This window comes from Schistocerca cancellata, chromosome 2 (genome assembly GCF_023864275.1).
Source record: "Schistocerca cancellata isolate TAMUIC-IGC-003103 chromosome 2, iqSchCanc2.1, whole genome shotgun sequence".
Classification (NCBI taxonomy): domain Eukaryota; kingdom Metazoa; phylum Arthropoda; class Insecta; order Orthoptera; family Acrididae; genus Schistocerca; species Schistocerca cancellata.
In genome coordinates this window covers 1,119,339,295-1,119,357,381 of record NC_064627.1, presented here as the reverse complement: position 1 = coordinate 1,119,357,381, position 18,087 = coordinate 1,119,339,295, and the positions used below count along the sequence as shown (strand labels likewise).

At 41.0% G+C, this 18,087-nt stretch overlaps 1 protein-coding gene across 2 annotated transcripts in view; it reads left to right on the top strand.

The window, feature by feature from the left end:
* LOC126163161 (DNA excision repair protein ERCC-6-like) overlaps positions 1 to 18,087 on the top strand; it is a 145,286-nt gene that overhangs the window by 11,046 nt on the left and 116,153 nt on the right. For both annotated transcript variants that reach the window (XM_049920099.1, XM_049920100.1), the window contains exons 2-3: positions 1,527 to 1,734; positions 2,705 to 2,871. In XM_049920099.1, coding sequence (XP_049776056.1) covers positions 1,527 to 1,734; positions 2,705 to 2,871 — 375 coding nt within the window. The remainder of the gene's footprint in view (positions 1 to 1,526; positions 1,735 to 2,704; positions 2,872 to 18,087) is intronic.

Here is an 18,087-nt window from a genome sequence, read left to right as displayed (position 1 = left end):
TTCAACAAAGATAAAAAGTTACTTGTCAGCTGTACAGGAGAATCTTTATCTGTTTCATTTTTTTACCGGTTTTGAAAGAAAGTTTAAACTGTCATCTTCAGAAGTGAAAGAGGTTCAAATCATTGAAAAGGCAATGTCAGAATAAGAATTGGACAGTAGTAGCTTTTGCTACAGAATCAGTAAAAAAAGTGACTTCACAAAGAGTATATGATATTCCATTCGGAGCTGCCATTAGCAGCGGTCGTGTGTATAAGGGGTGCTCGCTTGTGTGAATGTGTGTGTATGTGTGTTCCCTTAGGTTTTGACCGAAAGCTACAATGTGTAACAGTCTTATTGTTGTGCATGTATGCAACTCAATGAGTCATCTTTTACACTGAGTAGCAGTCTATCCTTTACCTAGTATTGTTGATATTCCAGCCTGAAGTTTCTACTTTGGCCGTTATCAGTTACCTTCCTGTCCAAATAACATAACTCGTCTACTAGTTTCAGTGTCTCATTTCTTAACCTGATTCTCTCAGCAGTGCGTAATTTAATTCGACTATATTCTGTTACTCTTCTTTTGCTTTTGTTGATATTCATCTTAACAATACATTTTGAAGACACTATCCATTCTCTTCAGTTGATCCTCCTGTTCCTTTGACATCTATGATAGTATTACAAAGTCAACTACAAACCTCAAAGTTTTTATATTTTCTCCGTGAACTGAAATTATAGTGACTGGCACACAAGGTTCAGAAAACCAGCCTTGCGCATGGAATTTCAACGAAGCTCACAATTTGCAGCATTTTCCCCAGAACTGATTGTGGCCTTTCGGTTGTTAGTTGAGTGGAAGGACTGAACCTGAGACTTCAAAAGTTCGGTGACAAGCTAGGCTGTGACTTCCTGGACTGGTGCAATAGGGGAATCCAGCAAAGAACTTCTGTAGTTTATGTGCCATCTAATCACCTGCCTACATGTTTTGCCCAGCTCCATTAATTAAAGTCATGTCTTCCACTCAGTTTGTTTTGTAATTGTTTACAGAATGTCTGTGGGCATTTCTGAACTGGAATGGAGAATATTGGGATCGTTATTACAAAATATCACAGTTGATTCCTTATCTCATCCTGGACTGTCTTACGAAGTGTTCTGCCTCTGATGAGCACCCTGAGTGAGGAAGTACAGTATACAGGCAATGGACTAACATCCAGGTTTTACGGGTCCAAATGCCTGCCTATCTATCCAGGTTCATATGTACTGGTGCATAAACCACTCACATATGAAAGCTGTTGCTGAAAATTCTTGCCCATGTTTTCCTATTCTTGTCCATTCCAAGCCTTAGCTCCATATCTGAAGACCTCATCATCAACAAAATGTTAAACTATAAACTTGCATCCTTTACTCTAATGACAATAGTGTCAATAAGGTATAAGAATGTAGTACATGTGTGCACTGATAATAAAGTCTGTGGAAAACTGTGTTCTTGCATGGAAGTAGTGTGATTCAGTAACTAAAAATACCATACATGTATTGTTTATAACATGTTTTAGGTCCCATGAACAAACCATAAAAAAGAATGAAACATTGGCTAGAGCATTACTTGCTGCAGGAGCTGAAGGACTCCAACGGAGTATCCTTATTAGGAAGGACACAGAACTGAAACAAAAGCAGCTGAAAGCTCTTCATGTAAAGCACACAGGTTTGGAGAAGAAGAGGCTACAGCTTTCATTGCCAGAGACAACTGAAGACAAGTTGGAAGTGAGTTTAGTTTTTAAAGGAAAATTTGAATTGTACTAAAAATCACATATATTTTCTTCCCTGCAACATTTGAACAGATGGTTTTGTGCCTGAACAGAAACTTATCCATAAATTTCATTATATCAGTGTTTATTAAATAAAATACAAACTTTCTCTACTGTCAGCTATTTTTATTTACTAAGGAGAGACTCCATTGTTAATGGTAGTGTATGTACCACCAACTGTTTTAATATTTTATTTTCATGTAGGTCTTCTTTTCTGTCTGTTTCCTTTGTATTCAACATATTTATTTCCTCATATTAGTAATTATCTTTTTTTCATTTTGAGTTTTTTCTGTGTGTCTCTGTTTCATTTCTTGATTGGTTTACACACTCCTTTAGCAGGCCACTGTTGGGAAGTTCCTTACCATTTCTACCGAATTTTGTCCTCTTCATTCTTTCTTCATCACATTATTGATTGATATCCACCAGTAACATTGGTTGAAAGATCAACAAAAGTCCAGTCTAGAGTTGTAGTGTAGATTGTTTAAAATCTTAAATGTAATGGTTTGTTTAAAATCTGAAATGGAATGGTAATGAGTAACATTTTGTAATTCTTGCTCAAGTGATTACAGTTAATAATCTCTCTCTTATTTATTATATGTTTCCCTGTCTACAGACATAATGTATTATTTTGGAAAACAAAACAGTAGGAAGCTATGAATAGCACAGAAAACAGAGTAAAATTGTATTTTGAATAGCCTAGATTGTAACTTTCTAACTTTTCTGCAGTAAATCAAGAGCAAGGCAGAGAAAAAGAAGATAGTTTATACTTTCCGTTTTTCTTTGTTTACTAGTTCATACTCTTTGTTCTTGCATGGAAGTAGTGTGATTCAGTAACTAAAAATACCGTACATGTATTGTTTATTAAGAAAAAGTTTTTGATACACATGTGATAATGTTTAACAGTTGCCTTCTTTTCTTTCACATAGAATGTTTTGTCAGGTGAGGATGATGATGGCGATAACAGACACTGCAAAGGTCTGGCAGATTTATTGGGAAATGATGGTGGGAGAAAAGAGACAGAAATGGAGAAAAAGATTCGTCTTGGTGAAATGACTCCATTTGGGACTGTTTTAGGAAATACTGGTAACAAAAGGTAAGTTCTTAGTGTTTTCACATTTGTCTGTAATCAACCTGGTTTGATACTGTCAACTAATTTTTGTGTATTACTCTTGTCTTTTCTTTGTGGGAATAAGTTCGAGCCCCAACATTAAGTGGGTATTCCTTTGCTTATACTTTGTATCTTCCTTTGATTGCATTTTATTAAAACAAGGAATGAAACACATTCATTGTTTTATCCTCTGTCTCTGTTGCTTGAAAAATTGTCTGACCTCCAGTTTTCTGCTGTTGTATCTACTGCCTTCATGTGTATGTTCTTGTACTGCACAGCACTTAAATTTGGAAGACTGTTAAAAATGGCACATTCCAGACCCAAAAATGAAGTAGTGTGAGCTACAGAAAGGAATAAAACAACGAGATTTTTGACTCAACCAAGAGTGTACATTATAGTGTGGACAAATGGAATGTAATTGGTAAAGGAAAACAAAAAATCATTGCATTTAAAAGCAGCCAACAGATAAAAGATAAGGGCACTTGTTAAATGGTGAAAATGTCTGATTAAAATATAAAATGAGCTTCATTTGATCCTCTATAATCATTTCAAATATTGCTGTCAATATCAAAGAAATTCAGAAGGTTTGTGTTATATCCTAGCCAGTAATGCCAACCGAGCCCGCTGCCAAAAGGTTGGCAGCATCAAAGTCCGGACGCCGTCCGCATAAGCAGCGCCAGCGATACAGGAAATCGCCGCAAGTCTGCGCACGCCACCGCTGGCTTCTGGCTTCTTAAGCGCTGGAGTCGCGAGCGCTAGGACAGTTCTGTATTCGCCGCTCAGTTGTATACTCGCCACCGATTTGTGTACTTGCTAGTCAGTTGTGTGTTCATCGCGGCAGAGTTGTTGTTTGTCGTCAGCCGACGCTGACCTAGCCGCTCTGACTCGAACTAGACAGATTTCTGTAGATACGGAGTTCACTACTGTGTTTCTGTATCTTCGTTAATAAAGATAAGTACCGACTTTTATTTAATCAGAGTGTTTGGGTTTTCATCTTTCTGTTCACTGTTCCAGCGGACCGGTCGGCCCGCTATTAAAAGTGTGGCGGTGACTTCGTAAGCCGTTTCTACAGTGAAGTGTTTGTCGCTACGAACGCCGCCACAAAAGTGTGAACGTGTCAGACTGCTGATAATGCTGGGTTGAAACCTTCAGCAGTCTGATTAGGCATTGAAAGAATATAAAGGATCTTAGCCTCCTTTGTGAAGCAGTAGAACTGCGTAATTTATTGAAATACAGTTTAGCCTCCTTTTTATGTTCCCATAATTATCAAGTTTCCTATGTTCACAATGTTAAATATGCACCCGTTTTTTCGTTAACATATTTATGATTTTCCTGCGATTTAAGCTCTCCAAAACAATGTACGTGGAGGAGCAACTGTCACAAACATAAAATGATGCTGACATAGTGTTGGCGTACAAGTAGTGTTTACAAACGTTACACAGTTGAAATTCTCAACACCAGGGCACTCTACTCAGCTGACCCAGATCTCTAAAAGTTGGAATAAACTGTGCTTGCACTCATGCTGTTGCCTGGCTGTACTCGCCGTGGTGGTGGGTGGGAGTAATTAGGTTTGTTCCAGTAAAGGTATCAGACAGATCCCAATTGTGTCTAATGCTCATGTGCTGCTTACTGACATCTTTGTGTCACTTCAATGTGTAATTTGCCTGTTTTGTTCTGTGGACACTTGCAGCACTGTTTCTGGTTTGAATAATGAAACACAGCAACAGTTATGTATTTTTCATTGTTTAAATAATGAATGAAATTAAGTTAAACATTTCTACTTTGTGGATAGTTACCAGTTCCAGTTACAACAATGGCTAAACAAAGCACATATTTCTGGTAATGTTTATTAAGTCCTCAGTGTGTATTTTGACGCGTTGTGTACATATATTGTAAAATGTGAAAATGGGGGGTGGGTGTGGGGTGGTTCCTGTAAGTAACTTTTATTGGTTAAAAAGTTACCCTCGAGAATCAAAAAGCACTGTGTTTATTACAAGTAGGTCTGACGAACACACGGGTTATGGAAATGCTCGATGAACTCAGCTGGGAATCGCTAGAGGGAAGAAGACATTCTGTTCAGGAACTGCTATTGAGAAAGTTTAAAAAATCAGCATTTGTGTCAACATACCTCATAAAAGCACCGCCAACAAGAGGTCCCCAGCAGTATGATTGACTTTTAAAAACTAACATTATGGTGATGTAGGGTAAGATCCCAGGTATCACACTCTGCAGCCATTCACCCTGGTGGGCCCTCATTTGCAATTAAATTGATGATGGGGAAAAAGAATTGGAGATGTGTGGCATCAGTAGTGTTAAAAAAGTTGCATTATATAGTCTGGCTGTGTGGTATAATGGATAGGATAACAGCTTCACATGCAGGAGGGAGTGTGCTCGAATATTATCATGAGCACCAATTTTATTTTTTTTTATTTTTAAATCTTCATCGAAATGCTCTGATTATCAGGTGTTGTATGGAAGCATGTAGACAGGCATTTTCCCTCACTCCATTTGCAAGTGAAACAGGAAGGGATTGAACAGCAGTAGTACATGTACATATGTCATCTGCGAACACTGTGAAGTTCGTGGCAGAAGGTATGTTCCATTATAACAGTTACTAGGGCTTTTACCCATTCCATTTACATACATGGAGTGCAGGAGGAAAGATTGTTTCAATGTCTGTGCATGTTCTGTAATTAATCGTGTCCTCACAGTCTGTATGGTAGTAATTTGTAGGTGGTTGTAGTATATTCCTGGTCTGATATTTTAAAGCCTGTTGTTGAAATTTTGTATTTAGACTTTCTTGGGATAGTTTCTGTCTGTATTCAGTCATTTCAACATCTCTGTGACACACTTCTGCAGGTCAAACAGACTTTTGGCCATTCTTGCTACCTGTTTCTGTATACGTTAAATATATCCTGTTGGTCCTATTTGGTACAGGACTCAAAACACAAGAGCAATATTCTAGGATGGGCCATACAAGCGCTTTATAAGAAATCCCCTTTGTAGTCTGATTACATTTCACGAGTATTTTATCAATAACTCGTAGTCTGCTCCATGCTTTACCCATGACAGCTTGTGTTATTGTCCCATTTTATCTCCCTATTGTTACACTGAGGTATTTGTATGAGTTTACTGATTTCAGCTGTGACATACTGGTATTATATTCATAGGCTACTATATTTTTTAGTTTTGTGAAGTGCACAGTTTTAAATTTCTGAACTTTCAAAGCAAGCACTTTGAAATCTTATCAACGTCTGACTGAATATTTGTGCAGCTGTGTTCGGACTGTACTTCATTGTAGATAACTACATCATCTTTAAAAAGTCTGAGATTACTATTAATATTGTCCAAAGGTTGTTAAGGTACAACATGAACAGCAAGTGGCCAGACACACTTATCAGGGTACACCTGTAGTTATTTCTAGATCTGTCAATGACTCTCCATCCAAGGTAACATGCTACATCCTCCCTGCCAAGCAATCCTCAATTCAGTCATAAATTTCACCTGATGCTCCAAATGATCGTCCTTGTGATAGTAAGTGTAAGAGTGGTACTGAATCAAATGCTTTTCTTAAATTGAGAAATACTGCATCTACCTGACTGCCTTGATCCATGGCTTTCAGGATATTGTGAGAAAAGTGCATGTTGGCTTTAACATGGCCAGTGTTTTTTAAATCAGTGCGGGTTGGCATGGAGAAGGCTGTTCTGTTTGACACATCTCATTATGATTGAGGTTTGAATATGTTCTAAGATTCTACAACAAAGGGATGTCAAGAATATTGGACGGTAGTTTTGTGGATCAGTTCTGCTACCTTTCTTGTGAGCAGTTGTGACCTCTGCTTGCCTTCAGCTACTGGGCAGGGTTTTTTGACTGAGGGGTTTAATGTAGATTGTAGTTAACTTGACACAAATTGAGTATAGCGTGTGATTGAGATTCCATCAAGCTCTGGAGCTTTCTTCAGTTTAAAGGATTTCATCTGTTTCTCAACACCACTGACACTAATATCTATTCCATCATCTTTTCAGTGCTACAAGGATTAAATTGGGGCAATACTCATGGGTTTTCCTTTGTAAAGGAACATTTGAAAACAGAGTTGTGCATTTTTGCTTTTGTTATACCGCTGTCAATTTCAGTTGTGTCCTATCCTTGAGTGACAAGACAGTAAATTTGGTACCACTAACAGCCATCATATATGCCCAGAATTTCTTTGCATTGATTTCATCACAGCTAAATGCCTTTTGCGTAGCACCTGTCTGCCTATAATCTAATACCCTGTTTTATGCCTGCTATTGAACTTTGGTATTCATTGTTGTTATAACTGCCACATGGTCACTGATACCAGTATCGATATGGACACCCTGAAAGGAGTTAGGTCTGTTTTTGGCCATTACATCAGCTAGGTGCCGATGGCATTGTGGTAATGCAATGGCAAAAGTTGAAAATTTGTGCTAGACCAGGACTCGAACCCAGATTTACCACTTCTTATGAAGCAGTTACCTTAACTGCTTTGGCCCTCCAGACATGAGCATTAACTGACTCAGATTTCCAGCTAGATAAGGTTATTAACTGACTCAAATTTCTGACTTATCGCACACTGCTGTGCAGCATCTTTTGTCCATTAAACTCGCAAATCCTGATTCTCGTAGGTTTTCATATATGTATATATCTGAGTGATGTCTGTTCTGTTGAACATGTCCGGTCACTTGTGATGACATGGCTGGTACATAATGTGTAAACATGTAATGATGGAAGGGAAGGATAGGGAAAGGGTGGGTGGGAATACAAGGCATTGTTGTAATGCAATGCCGAAAGTTGAAAATTTGTGCCAAACTGGGACAGGAACACAGATTTACAGCTCCTCATGACTGACTCAAATTTCAAACTTATCACATGCTCTAGTGCAGCATTCCCAGTTTATTAAAGTCACTGTGCGGGACGTTGGCACCATCTTTTCTTTATGAGAGCCCGAAAACAATTTTTGTGGTTGGCCAGAAAGCGATGGAGAACATACTGACCATAGTTTCCAGTGTGCAAGTCCATGTTCTTCTTTTGTTCACTGAAAGAAATGTTTCTACTCTCTGTTTATTCAGCAGGATCAGAAACTATGATTATAAATGAAAGTTTTGAGTTCTATCTGATTGATACATTTGATAAAATTTCACATGCACAACATAGCAATGTTCCTGATAATAGTAATAATAATGATGTCTCTATCTATGAGCATTTCAGAGGCTCAACTTCCTATGGTAAGTTCCCATAATAAAGTTAACTGCTCGCCTCAAAAGAGGAACATAATCTCACCACTTCAAGCGGTTTTGTTAACATTACAGGAGGAACACAAACATTTACTTCCACGAAATCTATGTGATCCAACACGGTGTACAGTCCTCGTGAGTGCACCTCCTATTTGTATCGAAAACACGCATTTAGTAACAGCATGGTTGTGATGTCATTCGAGGCAGCGCATAAGTAGGCGTTTTCACTGATGCAGACCGTATGTAGCTGGGTGTGAAGTGAAGTGAAGTGAAATCTAAATGATCCAGTACGGTGTACAGTCCTCTGACTTCACTTTATACTCTTACTGAACAGGCCTTTAGTACCAGCCTGACGTCACTCAAGGCAGCACATACGCTGGCATTTGACTGACGCATATTGACTGATAGTGGGGTGCGAAGTGAGTCGTCACTGCCTCTCAGGTCGTATTTATATATGGGCACAGTGGACGGCCGAAGGGAACACCTGCCATCATCCGCTATATCCCCTAGTAGCAGCATCTAAATGGCTGCTTCGTTGGACACACATTATTTCATAACACTCTCATGAACCAATTTAGAATCTTCGACAAAATTATTTAATTGGATAGATAAAAAATCTACTCACCAAGCGGTGGCAGAACACACACAAAAGAATGTTGTAATTGGCAAGCTTTTGGAGACATTGGCTCCTTCTTCAGGCAGAAAGGTTGAAGGGAAAGGAAGAAGGGTGAAGGAAAAGGACTGGAGAGATAGTGGTAGATTTCGGGAAAGTCGCACAGAACCCCGCGGTTCATGGGAGACTTATCGTACAGGATGAGAAGGAAAGACAGATTGTTGGGGACTGCATTGGACGAGATTTGAAAACCTGAGAGCTTAAAGGTGAAAAACTGGGTAACATGCCAGGCAGAGATTACTACTAAAACACCATGCACGAGTTAATAAGAGTGAAAAGCTAAGTGCATTGTAAGTAACAGAGGTGGGAGGGGGTGGTGATAAATAGTTGAAATAGGCAATGAAAGCTGTAGAAAACTAAAAGAGAGTGAGGCAAAGAGTAGTTACAGTGAAGAAATACTGAGACCGAAGAAATTAATGTAAATTCATGCCAGGTGGGTGGCAAGAACCAAGGGCTCGTCGTAATGCTAGTTCTCACCTGCGGAGTTCTGAGAAACTGGTGTCTGGGGGAAGAATCCTGATGGCACTTGTGGTGAAACAGGTGTCGAGGTCATAAATGTCATGTTGCAGATCATGCATTTTGGATATTGAGAAGTTGCCAGTATATTTCCTCTGCCTATGCGTATGCCCATTCACCCTAATTGATAATTTAGTGGTAGTCATGCCGATGTAGAAGTGTTTACATAGTAGCAGGTATATGACGTGTCATATCACTGGTTGCTCTCCCTTTTATAGTATGTTTTACCAGTTGCAGGGCTACTATGGATGGTGGTAGGAGGGTGCATAGGGCAAGTCTTGCAGCGGGTATTGTCACTGAGGTAGGAGCCATAGGGCAGGGAGATAGGTGCAGAAGGAGCATGGGGTCTGACAAGAATATTGCAGAGATGGGGAGGGCGACGGAAAGCTGTTCTAGGTGTGGTGGGCAAAATTTCAGACAGAATGGATCTCGTTTCAGGGCATGATTTTAGGAAGTCATGGCCCTGATGAAGTAGCTGAATAACACATTCCACCAGACCGGGATAATACTAAGTCACCAGTGGCGTGCTCCGAAGCTGTTTTGTGGAGGGATCAGCAGTAGCACGATTGGATGTGATAGCACGGTAAATCTGCTTTTTAACTAGGCTGGTGGGATAATTACATTTCTATATAATGTAAACACTTCTACATCAACATTACTACCACTAAATTATCAATTAGGATGAATGGGCATAGGCAGAGGGTGTATACTGGCAGCTTGCAATATCCTTCAGCAGAGCATGCTCTGCAACATGACATTTGTGACCTCTGCACCAGTTTCACCTCAAGAGCCATCTGGATTCTTCTCCCAGGCACCAGTTTCTCAGAACTCCGCTGGTAAGAACTAGCACTGCAACAAGTCCTTGGTTCTTGCCACCCACCTGTCATTAATTGACTTTAATTTCTTCCGTCTCAGCATTTCTTCACTGTAACTACTCTTTGCCTCACTCTGCTTCAGTTTTCTACATTTTTCATTGTCTTTTCCATCTAGTTTTTCACCTCCTCCCCTCCCCCTCCCACCTCTGTTACTTACAATGCACTTAGCTATTCACTCTTATTAACTCATGCATGATGTTTTAGTAGTAATCTCTGTTTTGCATATTGCCCTGTCTTCCACCTTTAAGCTCTCAGGTTTTCAAATCTCGTCCAATGCAGTCCCCAACATTCAGTTTTTTCTTCTCATCCCGTACGATAAGTCTCCCATGACCTGCAGTTCTGGGTGACTTTCCCGCAATCTACCCCTACCTCTCCAGTCCTTTTCCTTCACCCTTCTTCCTTTCCCTTCAACCCTTCCACCTGAAGAAGGAGCCAATGTCTCCGAAAGCTTGTGTGTGTTCTGCAGCCGCTAATCTAATCTAATCTAGAGTTTTTATCTATCCAATTAAATAATTTGTCAGTAATTGGTTGTTTTCATTGTTGTAATGTAGTATCTTTGTAATTTTTCTAGGAATGGAGTTAAGTTGGCTTTAATCTCAGAAAAAGTTTTAGCTTGACTGCATTTAAGCTTTGCCATGTATAACTTTTGAATGGAACTGACAGTAGAACATGATGTCTGAACCACGTCTTAAGAGACGTTGTATCAATTGTTATTTACATCAGAGTCTTGAAACTTGTCATACCTTCATTATTTAATAGATGTAATCAAGTGCTGTAGTTAAAGCTCTCTATCGTAGGTGTAACTGATACCTAATCCACTACAAATAAGGAGGTTTTTGTTCCAAATTTAGTTTGCATTAAATTACTTGAAAACTGGTAGAGGTAGCCTACTGGGGTCCCATAGCTAAAGTTTTTATATCAAACTGAAGCTTCATAAAATTTTTCATATTTCGAAGTCTGATATTTAGCCCCTTCAATTTTTTGTAAAAACTCCAGTTTTGACCAAAATATTGTTCTGATCAAGTTGAAACTTGAAACAGTTGATTTTGACATGCATTTGCACATTCTGACCAATTTTTGGCTTTCTAGCTTTATTATTTAGTGCCACTTATTTTTTTCTTAAAACAATGTATTTAGGGAAAGATATTCATCTGATCACTCTGAGATTTAACAATTTAAACATTAATATGCTGAAGCATATGTTGACAAAGTTTGGAAAAGCAACTTTAATTTTTTATTTCATCCTTATATTGTGGTGTAATATGTGTACTCTAAGCACAGGTGTGCTATGATGACATGGTGCTAGTAGCAGTGAACTGGGCTACGTCCTGGCACACCCGCTTGACTCTGTATCTCTCAAATGATACACCACTTGTTTCACCACAACTGCTCACAAATCCTGAGTCCCAGTTCGGATGATATTTGCATATTCGCACTGAAATAGGGAAGGAGCCGTCCCTCCCTTTTTCAGAAGTGTACATAATTGAGTGGTGTCCTTTCTGTCAGACGTGATCAATAGAACAGACACCACTCAAATATATACATATAGTAATGTTTCTGTGAATGTCATTCACACCCACCACTAACAAAACTGTAGTTATCCCAATTGATTGTTGGATGGTTAAAGTCTCCTCCAATTGTTCCAGTATGATTAGGGAACTTGTGAGAGAGTGAACTGAAGTTTTGTCAAATGTTTTCATTTATCAGGCGGTAGACATGATTGTGCGGTAGACATGATTGTCAATCTCTCTCTCCCTCCAAGTTCAATTTACATAATATGTACCACAGCTGTGGACATGTCCAAAAGAACAGACACCACACATTCATATTAGATTCTGTTACAGTGTTATGCCTACTGTTGACATTGAGTCTTGCCCAAATAATCTCACAAGAAGGTTCTGTTTCTATTTCGGTGGATTTGAGTTTCTTGTCTTGTATGACAAACATACTACCACCATTTCCATATCCTTTCAGCATACCGTATTTACTCGAATCTAAGCCGCACTTTTTTCCGTTTTTTTTAATCCAAAAAACCGCCTGTGGCTTAGAATCGAGTACAAAGCAAGCGGAAGTTCTGAAATATGTTGGTGGGTGCCGCCACAACTTATTTCTGCTGTCAAATATATGTAGCGCTACACAGGCATGCTTTGTAGGTACAAAGATAAATCCTGGCGCCAAAACCTCTGCATCAGGAAATAAATTAAAAAAAGAAAAGGTGGAAGACGAGCTTTATTTCTCCGCCCCGAGTTTCAACCACTGCATTTTCATACATTATCCAACGAAGTAAATACAAATTCCGCATTGTTCCTCTTCGAATGTAGCAGCATTTCAATTACTACGAAAATCCGACTGGCAGGACTGTTTGGGATGTTTGTCAATATGGCCAACTCTACGTTCTGAATTTTTTTCCTATCTGTGAAAAGAGATGGTTGCTAATAGGAACTTTTATAAATTGTGAATCACATGCAGTATTCTCGTCACCATAAGAATAATACGAATATAAACATTTTGCCATGTATTGTTTCATGTTTGCTGCTATCTCATTTAAATCCTGTCTGCCTAATAAACTACGAAATTAGAGTGAGACAACAGCAAACGCGGAAGAATATACATATCATGTCATGTTTATATTCGTATTATTCTTATGCTGAATACTGATACAGTCAGAAATGAAGCACAGCAACTGACTAGATTTTTAAATCTAAGGTGACTCTAATTTCTGTGCAGAATGTAATGTACTAAAGAGGCGCCTGCAAAGATTTCCAAACGGAGAAAAATTTTCGCTAAACTCTCGTTCACAACATCTTCTATCATACACAGTCTATTATTTAATTCTTGTTGATCATTACCAAAGAAAGCAGCAGTGTAAGTAACAACAAATAGCAGTTTCTTGCCATTGTTTCGCTAATGAGACGATTCCTCTCTTTTTTTATTGTAAGCGGCGGTAGCGCGCACAAGAGCAAGCCATGCCGCGAGCGGCGCCAGGCCGTAAACACGCACTATCAGAATGCGACAAACAGTGCATGACACAGTACAGTAATGCATTTTTAGCTTAGAGCGATGTAAACACCTATAACAAAGAAAACTGCGCTTATCAGATCAAAGAAAAATAAGCAATCAATTCAAACCAGATGAAGCACGTGGAAAAGGAAGGGTACCTGTATAAATACGGACGGAGCGCCTGACGCATAGCAATGGCTACCTGGTAACGCGTAACTGCTAAGCTTACGACTCGAACCAAACTGCTGTAGTTGTATCGTCATTCACTCGACCTAAATTGTGTCTCATATTACAATGGACCAACCTTGTTTCGATTTGGAGATGCGGCCTATAATTTTTCTCTCCCCTTGAATTTCGAGTCTCAAATTTCAGGTGCGGCTTAAAATTCGGGAAAATTTTTTTCCTTGATTTCGAGTCTCATTTTTCAGGTGCGGCTTAGATTTGAGTGCGGCTTAGATTCGAGTAGGCTTAAATTTTCCCCAAAGATCTCCAGTGTGAGCTTCAGGTTTTAACCAGCTTTCTGCACCTAGTATTGTGAGAGCTTCAGTGCTTTATAAGAGAGCTTCAAACTCTGATGCTTTGTTGCATATGCTTCAGCAGTTAACCAGATTTTAATATTCTCGCCTGTGGGAGGCACCCCACACACAGCCAGTTACTTGGATACTTGCATACAACTCTCAAGCCTGTGATGCAAGTCTAAGAAGTCACAGCCTAGCTTGTCACAGAGTCATCACAGTGTCTGGTTCAAGCCTTCCATTTGATGCAGAAAATGGGGGGGATCTGTTCTGGGGACAATGCAGCAGACTGTGAGATTCATTGCAGCTGAATGAGCAAGGCTGGTTCAACCTTCTCTGCTAGTCATTGGAATGATCCAAGTATGATCTCGGGGCCCAGACTGCAGGCATTGTTTAGTCCCATGTGCATCACAATATGAAATTATTTGCACACTGTTCCCACAGTGACTGCCGCAATAGCCGTTACAACATGCTCCACAACTCCTGCCCACAGGTGTACACTCTTGAGTGCATCTGGTGTTCCTTCCCATCCCTTTCTGCCATTTCCCTAAGGGGTACCATTATTTTCTGTAGTTTGAACTGCTGACGATTTATACGAGGTGCATTCAAGTTCTAAGGCCTCCGATTTTTTTTCTCCGGACTGGAAAGAGATAGAAACATGCGCATTGTTTTAAAATGAGGCCGCGTTCATTGTCAATACGTCCCAGAGATGACAGCACCGTACGGCAGATGGAATTTTACCACCAGCGGCGAGAATGAGAACTGTTTTAAATACTTAAAATGGCGACGTTTTCCTTACTTGAACAGCGTGCAATCATTTGTTTTCTGAATTTGCGTGGTGTGAAACCAACTGAAATTTATCAACAGTTGAAGGAGACGTGTTGAGGGAGTTATGGATGTGTCGAAAGTGCGTTCGTTGGTGCGACAGTTTAATGAAGGCAGAACATCGTGTGACAACAAACCGAAACAACCTCGGGCTCGCACAAGCCGGTCTGACGACATGATCGAGAAAGTGGAGAGAATTGTTTTATGGGATCGCTGAATGACTGTTGAACAGACCGCCTCCAGAGTTGGCATTTCTGTGGGTTCTGTGCACACAATCCTACATGACGACCTGAAAATGCGAAAAGTGTCATCCAGGTGGGTGCCACGAATGCTGACTGACGACCACATGGCTGCCCATGTGGCATGTTGCCAAGCAATGTTGACGCGCAATGACAGCATGAATGGGACTTTCTTTTCGTCGGTTGTGACAATGGATGAGACGTGGATGCCATTTTTCAATCCAGAAACAAAACGCCAGTCAGCTCAATGGAAGCACACAGATTCACCGCCACCAAAAAAATTTCGGGTAACCGCCAGTGCTGAAAAAATGATGGTGTCCATGTTCTGGGACAGCAAGGACGTAATCCTTACCCATTGCGTTCCAAAGGGCACTACGGTAACAGGTGCCTCCTACGAAAATGTTTTGAAGAACAAATTCCTTCCTGCACTGCAACAAAAACGTATGGGAAGGGCTGCGCGTGTGCTGTTTCACCAAGATAACGCACCCGCACATCGAGCTAACGTTACACAACAGTTTCTTCGTGATAACAACTTTGAAGTGATTCCTCATGCTCCCTACTCACCTGACGTGGCTCCTAGTGACTTTTGGCTTTTTCCAACAATGAAAGACACTCTCTGTGGCCGCACATTCACCCGCCGTGCTGCTATTGCCTCAGCGATTTTCCAGTGGTCAAAACAGACTCCTAAGAAGCCTTTGCCGCTGCCATGGAATCATGGCATCAGCGTTGTGAAAAATGTGTATGTCTGCAGGGCGATTACGTCTAGAAGTAATGCCAGTTTCATCAATTTCAGGTGAGTAGTTAATTAGAAAAAAAAAAATGGGAGGCCTTAGAAGTTGAATGCACCTCGTAGACCTCTGCCTTTAACACTAGATGCAGCAGGTTTCCCAATAGGTGAATCGAGTCGCACTGGGCTAGTTGTTCAGTGGAAGACAGCACCTCAGATGTGTTGGTTAATTGGATGGTTGCAACATCCTGAGTTCTTCCTGATCTGTTTACCCTTTATAGACACCTAGACCTATGTGATAGTTACATTCTGGTCCGGCCTGCTGGAGTTGGCGGTCATGTGTGCATGAGATGTTTGCTTTGGTGAACGAACGGTGTGTGTTTCTGTTTTTCTGATGAAGGCTGTGGCTGAAAGCTTTGTGTAAGCGTCCTTTAATTGTGCCTGTCTGCAGCTTACTGTCACCTTTATGGTAATTAGCAACTCCTTTGCAGTTAAGTGGACCAGTAATGATGGGTCATTTATTTCCTGCAGGAGAAACAGTGTCGACAAGAGAAGGTAATACTTGAGTTACCTTTGGTATCTCTGTTACAAAATCTCTCTCTAATGACCTTGATGTCGAGATACCTTTGGTATCTGTGGTACAGAATCTGTCTTTAGTGATCTCGATGTCGACGGGATGTTAAACCTGATCTTCCTTCTTTTTTCCTGGTATACAGTTCTTGGTAACCCTCCTCACACAACCATTTGCAGCAGTTTCTAATCACTTGATAGTAATCAGGGTGGTTTCCAGCTGCTTACAAATAGCAACCAATCATCCTCTGCCTAAGGACAACAAACACAGTGGGACTGAATTATGGCTTGGGCAATATTTTCCAGAACAGTAAACAAATAACATGCCTGGTGGAGTATTTTACAGATGAGCAAACTATTAACTTTAAATTAAGCTTGTTGATTTCTCTTTCAATTTATGAATTTGGTATGGTACAAGTATTACCAACAGTCTTTTGAAACATAAGTGACTTACAGCTAAAAACGAGATATCTGTTAAGATAACATTTTTCAGGTTATAGTCACTAAGAAAACTTGACAGTAGTATTATTTATGATAACTGTAGACTATGTACACTCATGTTAAAGAAGAGAATTATATGATGCAATATGTTGCATATGTAGAGTAATTGTAAATCACAAACACCAATTTATTATGAAACAGGTTGTGCAAAACACTTGTAATGTATGAAAATATTTGCAGGCATGTGGAACTTCACAAAAATATACCTTTTTCTCATAAATACATAATTAAATTACGGAACTGTTAGTTGTGAACAAGGATACTGCAGCCAAAGTTCCTGAAAAGCACAGTTGAGCTCACAGTGGACATTATAATACTGTTCAATATACACTCCTGGAAATTGAAATAAGAACACCGTGAATTCATTGTCCCAGGAAGGGGAAACTTTATTGACACATTCCTGGGGTCAGATACATCACATGATCACACTGACAGAACCACAGGCACATAGACACAGGCAACAGAGAATGCACAATGTCGGCACTAGTACAGTGTATATCCACCTTTCGCAGCAATGCAGGCTGCTATTCTCCCATGGAGACGATTGTAGAGATGCTGGATGTAGTCCTGTGGAACGGCTTGCCATGCCATTTCCACCTGGCGACTCAGTTGGACCAGCGTTCGTGCTGGACGTGCAGACCGCGTGAGACGACGCTTCATCCAGTCCCAAACATGCTCAATGGGGGACAGATCCGGAGATCTTGCTGGCCAGGGTAGTTGACTTACACCTTCTAGAGCACGTTGGGTGGCACGGGATACATGCGGACGTGCATTGTCCTGTTGGAACAGCAAGTTCCCTTGCCGGTCTAGGAATGGTAGAACGATGGGTTCGATGACGGTTTGGATGTACCGTGCACTATTCAGTGTCCCCTCGACGATCACCAGTGGTGTACGGTCAGTGTAGGAGATCGCTCCCCACACCATGATGCCGGGTGTTGGCCCTGTGTGCATCGGTCGTATGCAGTCCTGATTGTGGCACTCACCTGCACGGCGCCAAACACGCATACGACCATCATTGGCACCAAGGCAGAAGCGACTCTCATCGCTGAAGACGACACGTCTCCATTCGTCCCTCCATTCACGCCTGTCGCGACACCACTGGAGGCGGGCTGCACGATGTTGGGGCGTGAGCGGAAGACGGCCTAACGGTGTGCGGGACCATAGCCTAGCTTCATGGAGACGGTTGCGAATGGTCCTCGCCGATACCCCAGGAGCAACAGTGTCCCTAATTTGCTGGGAAGTGGCGGTGCGGTCCCCTACGGCACTGCGTAGGATCCTACGGTCTTGGCGTGCATCCGTGCGTCGCTGCGGTCCGGTCCCAGGTCGACGGGCACGTGCACCTTCCGCCGACCACTGGCGACACCATCGATGTACTGTGGAGACCTCACGCCCCACGTGTTGAGCAATTCGGCGGTACGTCCACCCGGCCTCCCGCATGCCCACTATATGCCCTCGCTCAAAGTCCGTCAACTGTACATACGGTTCACGTCCACGCTGTCGCGGCA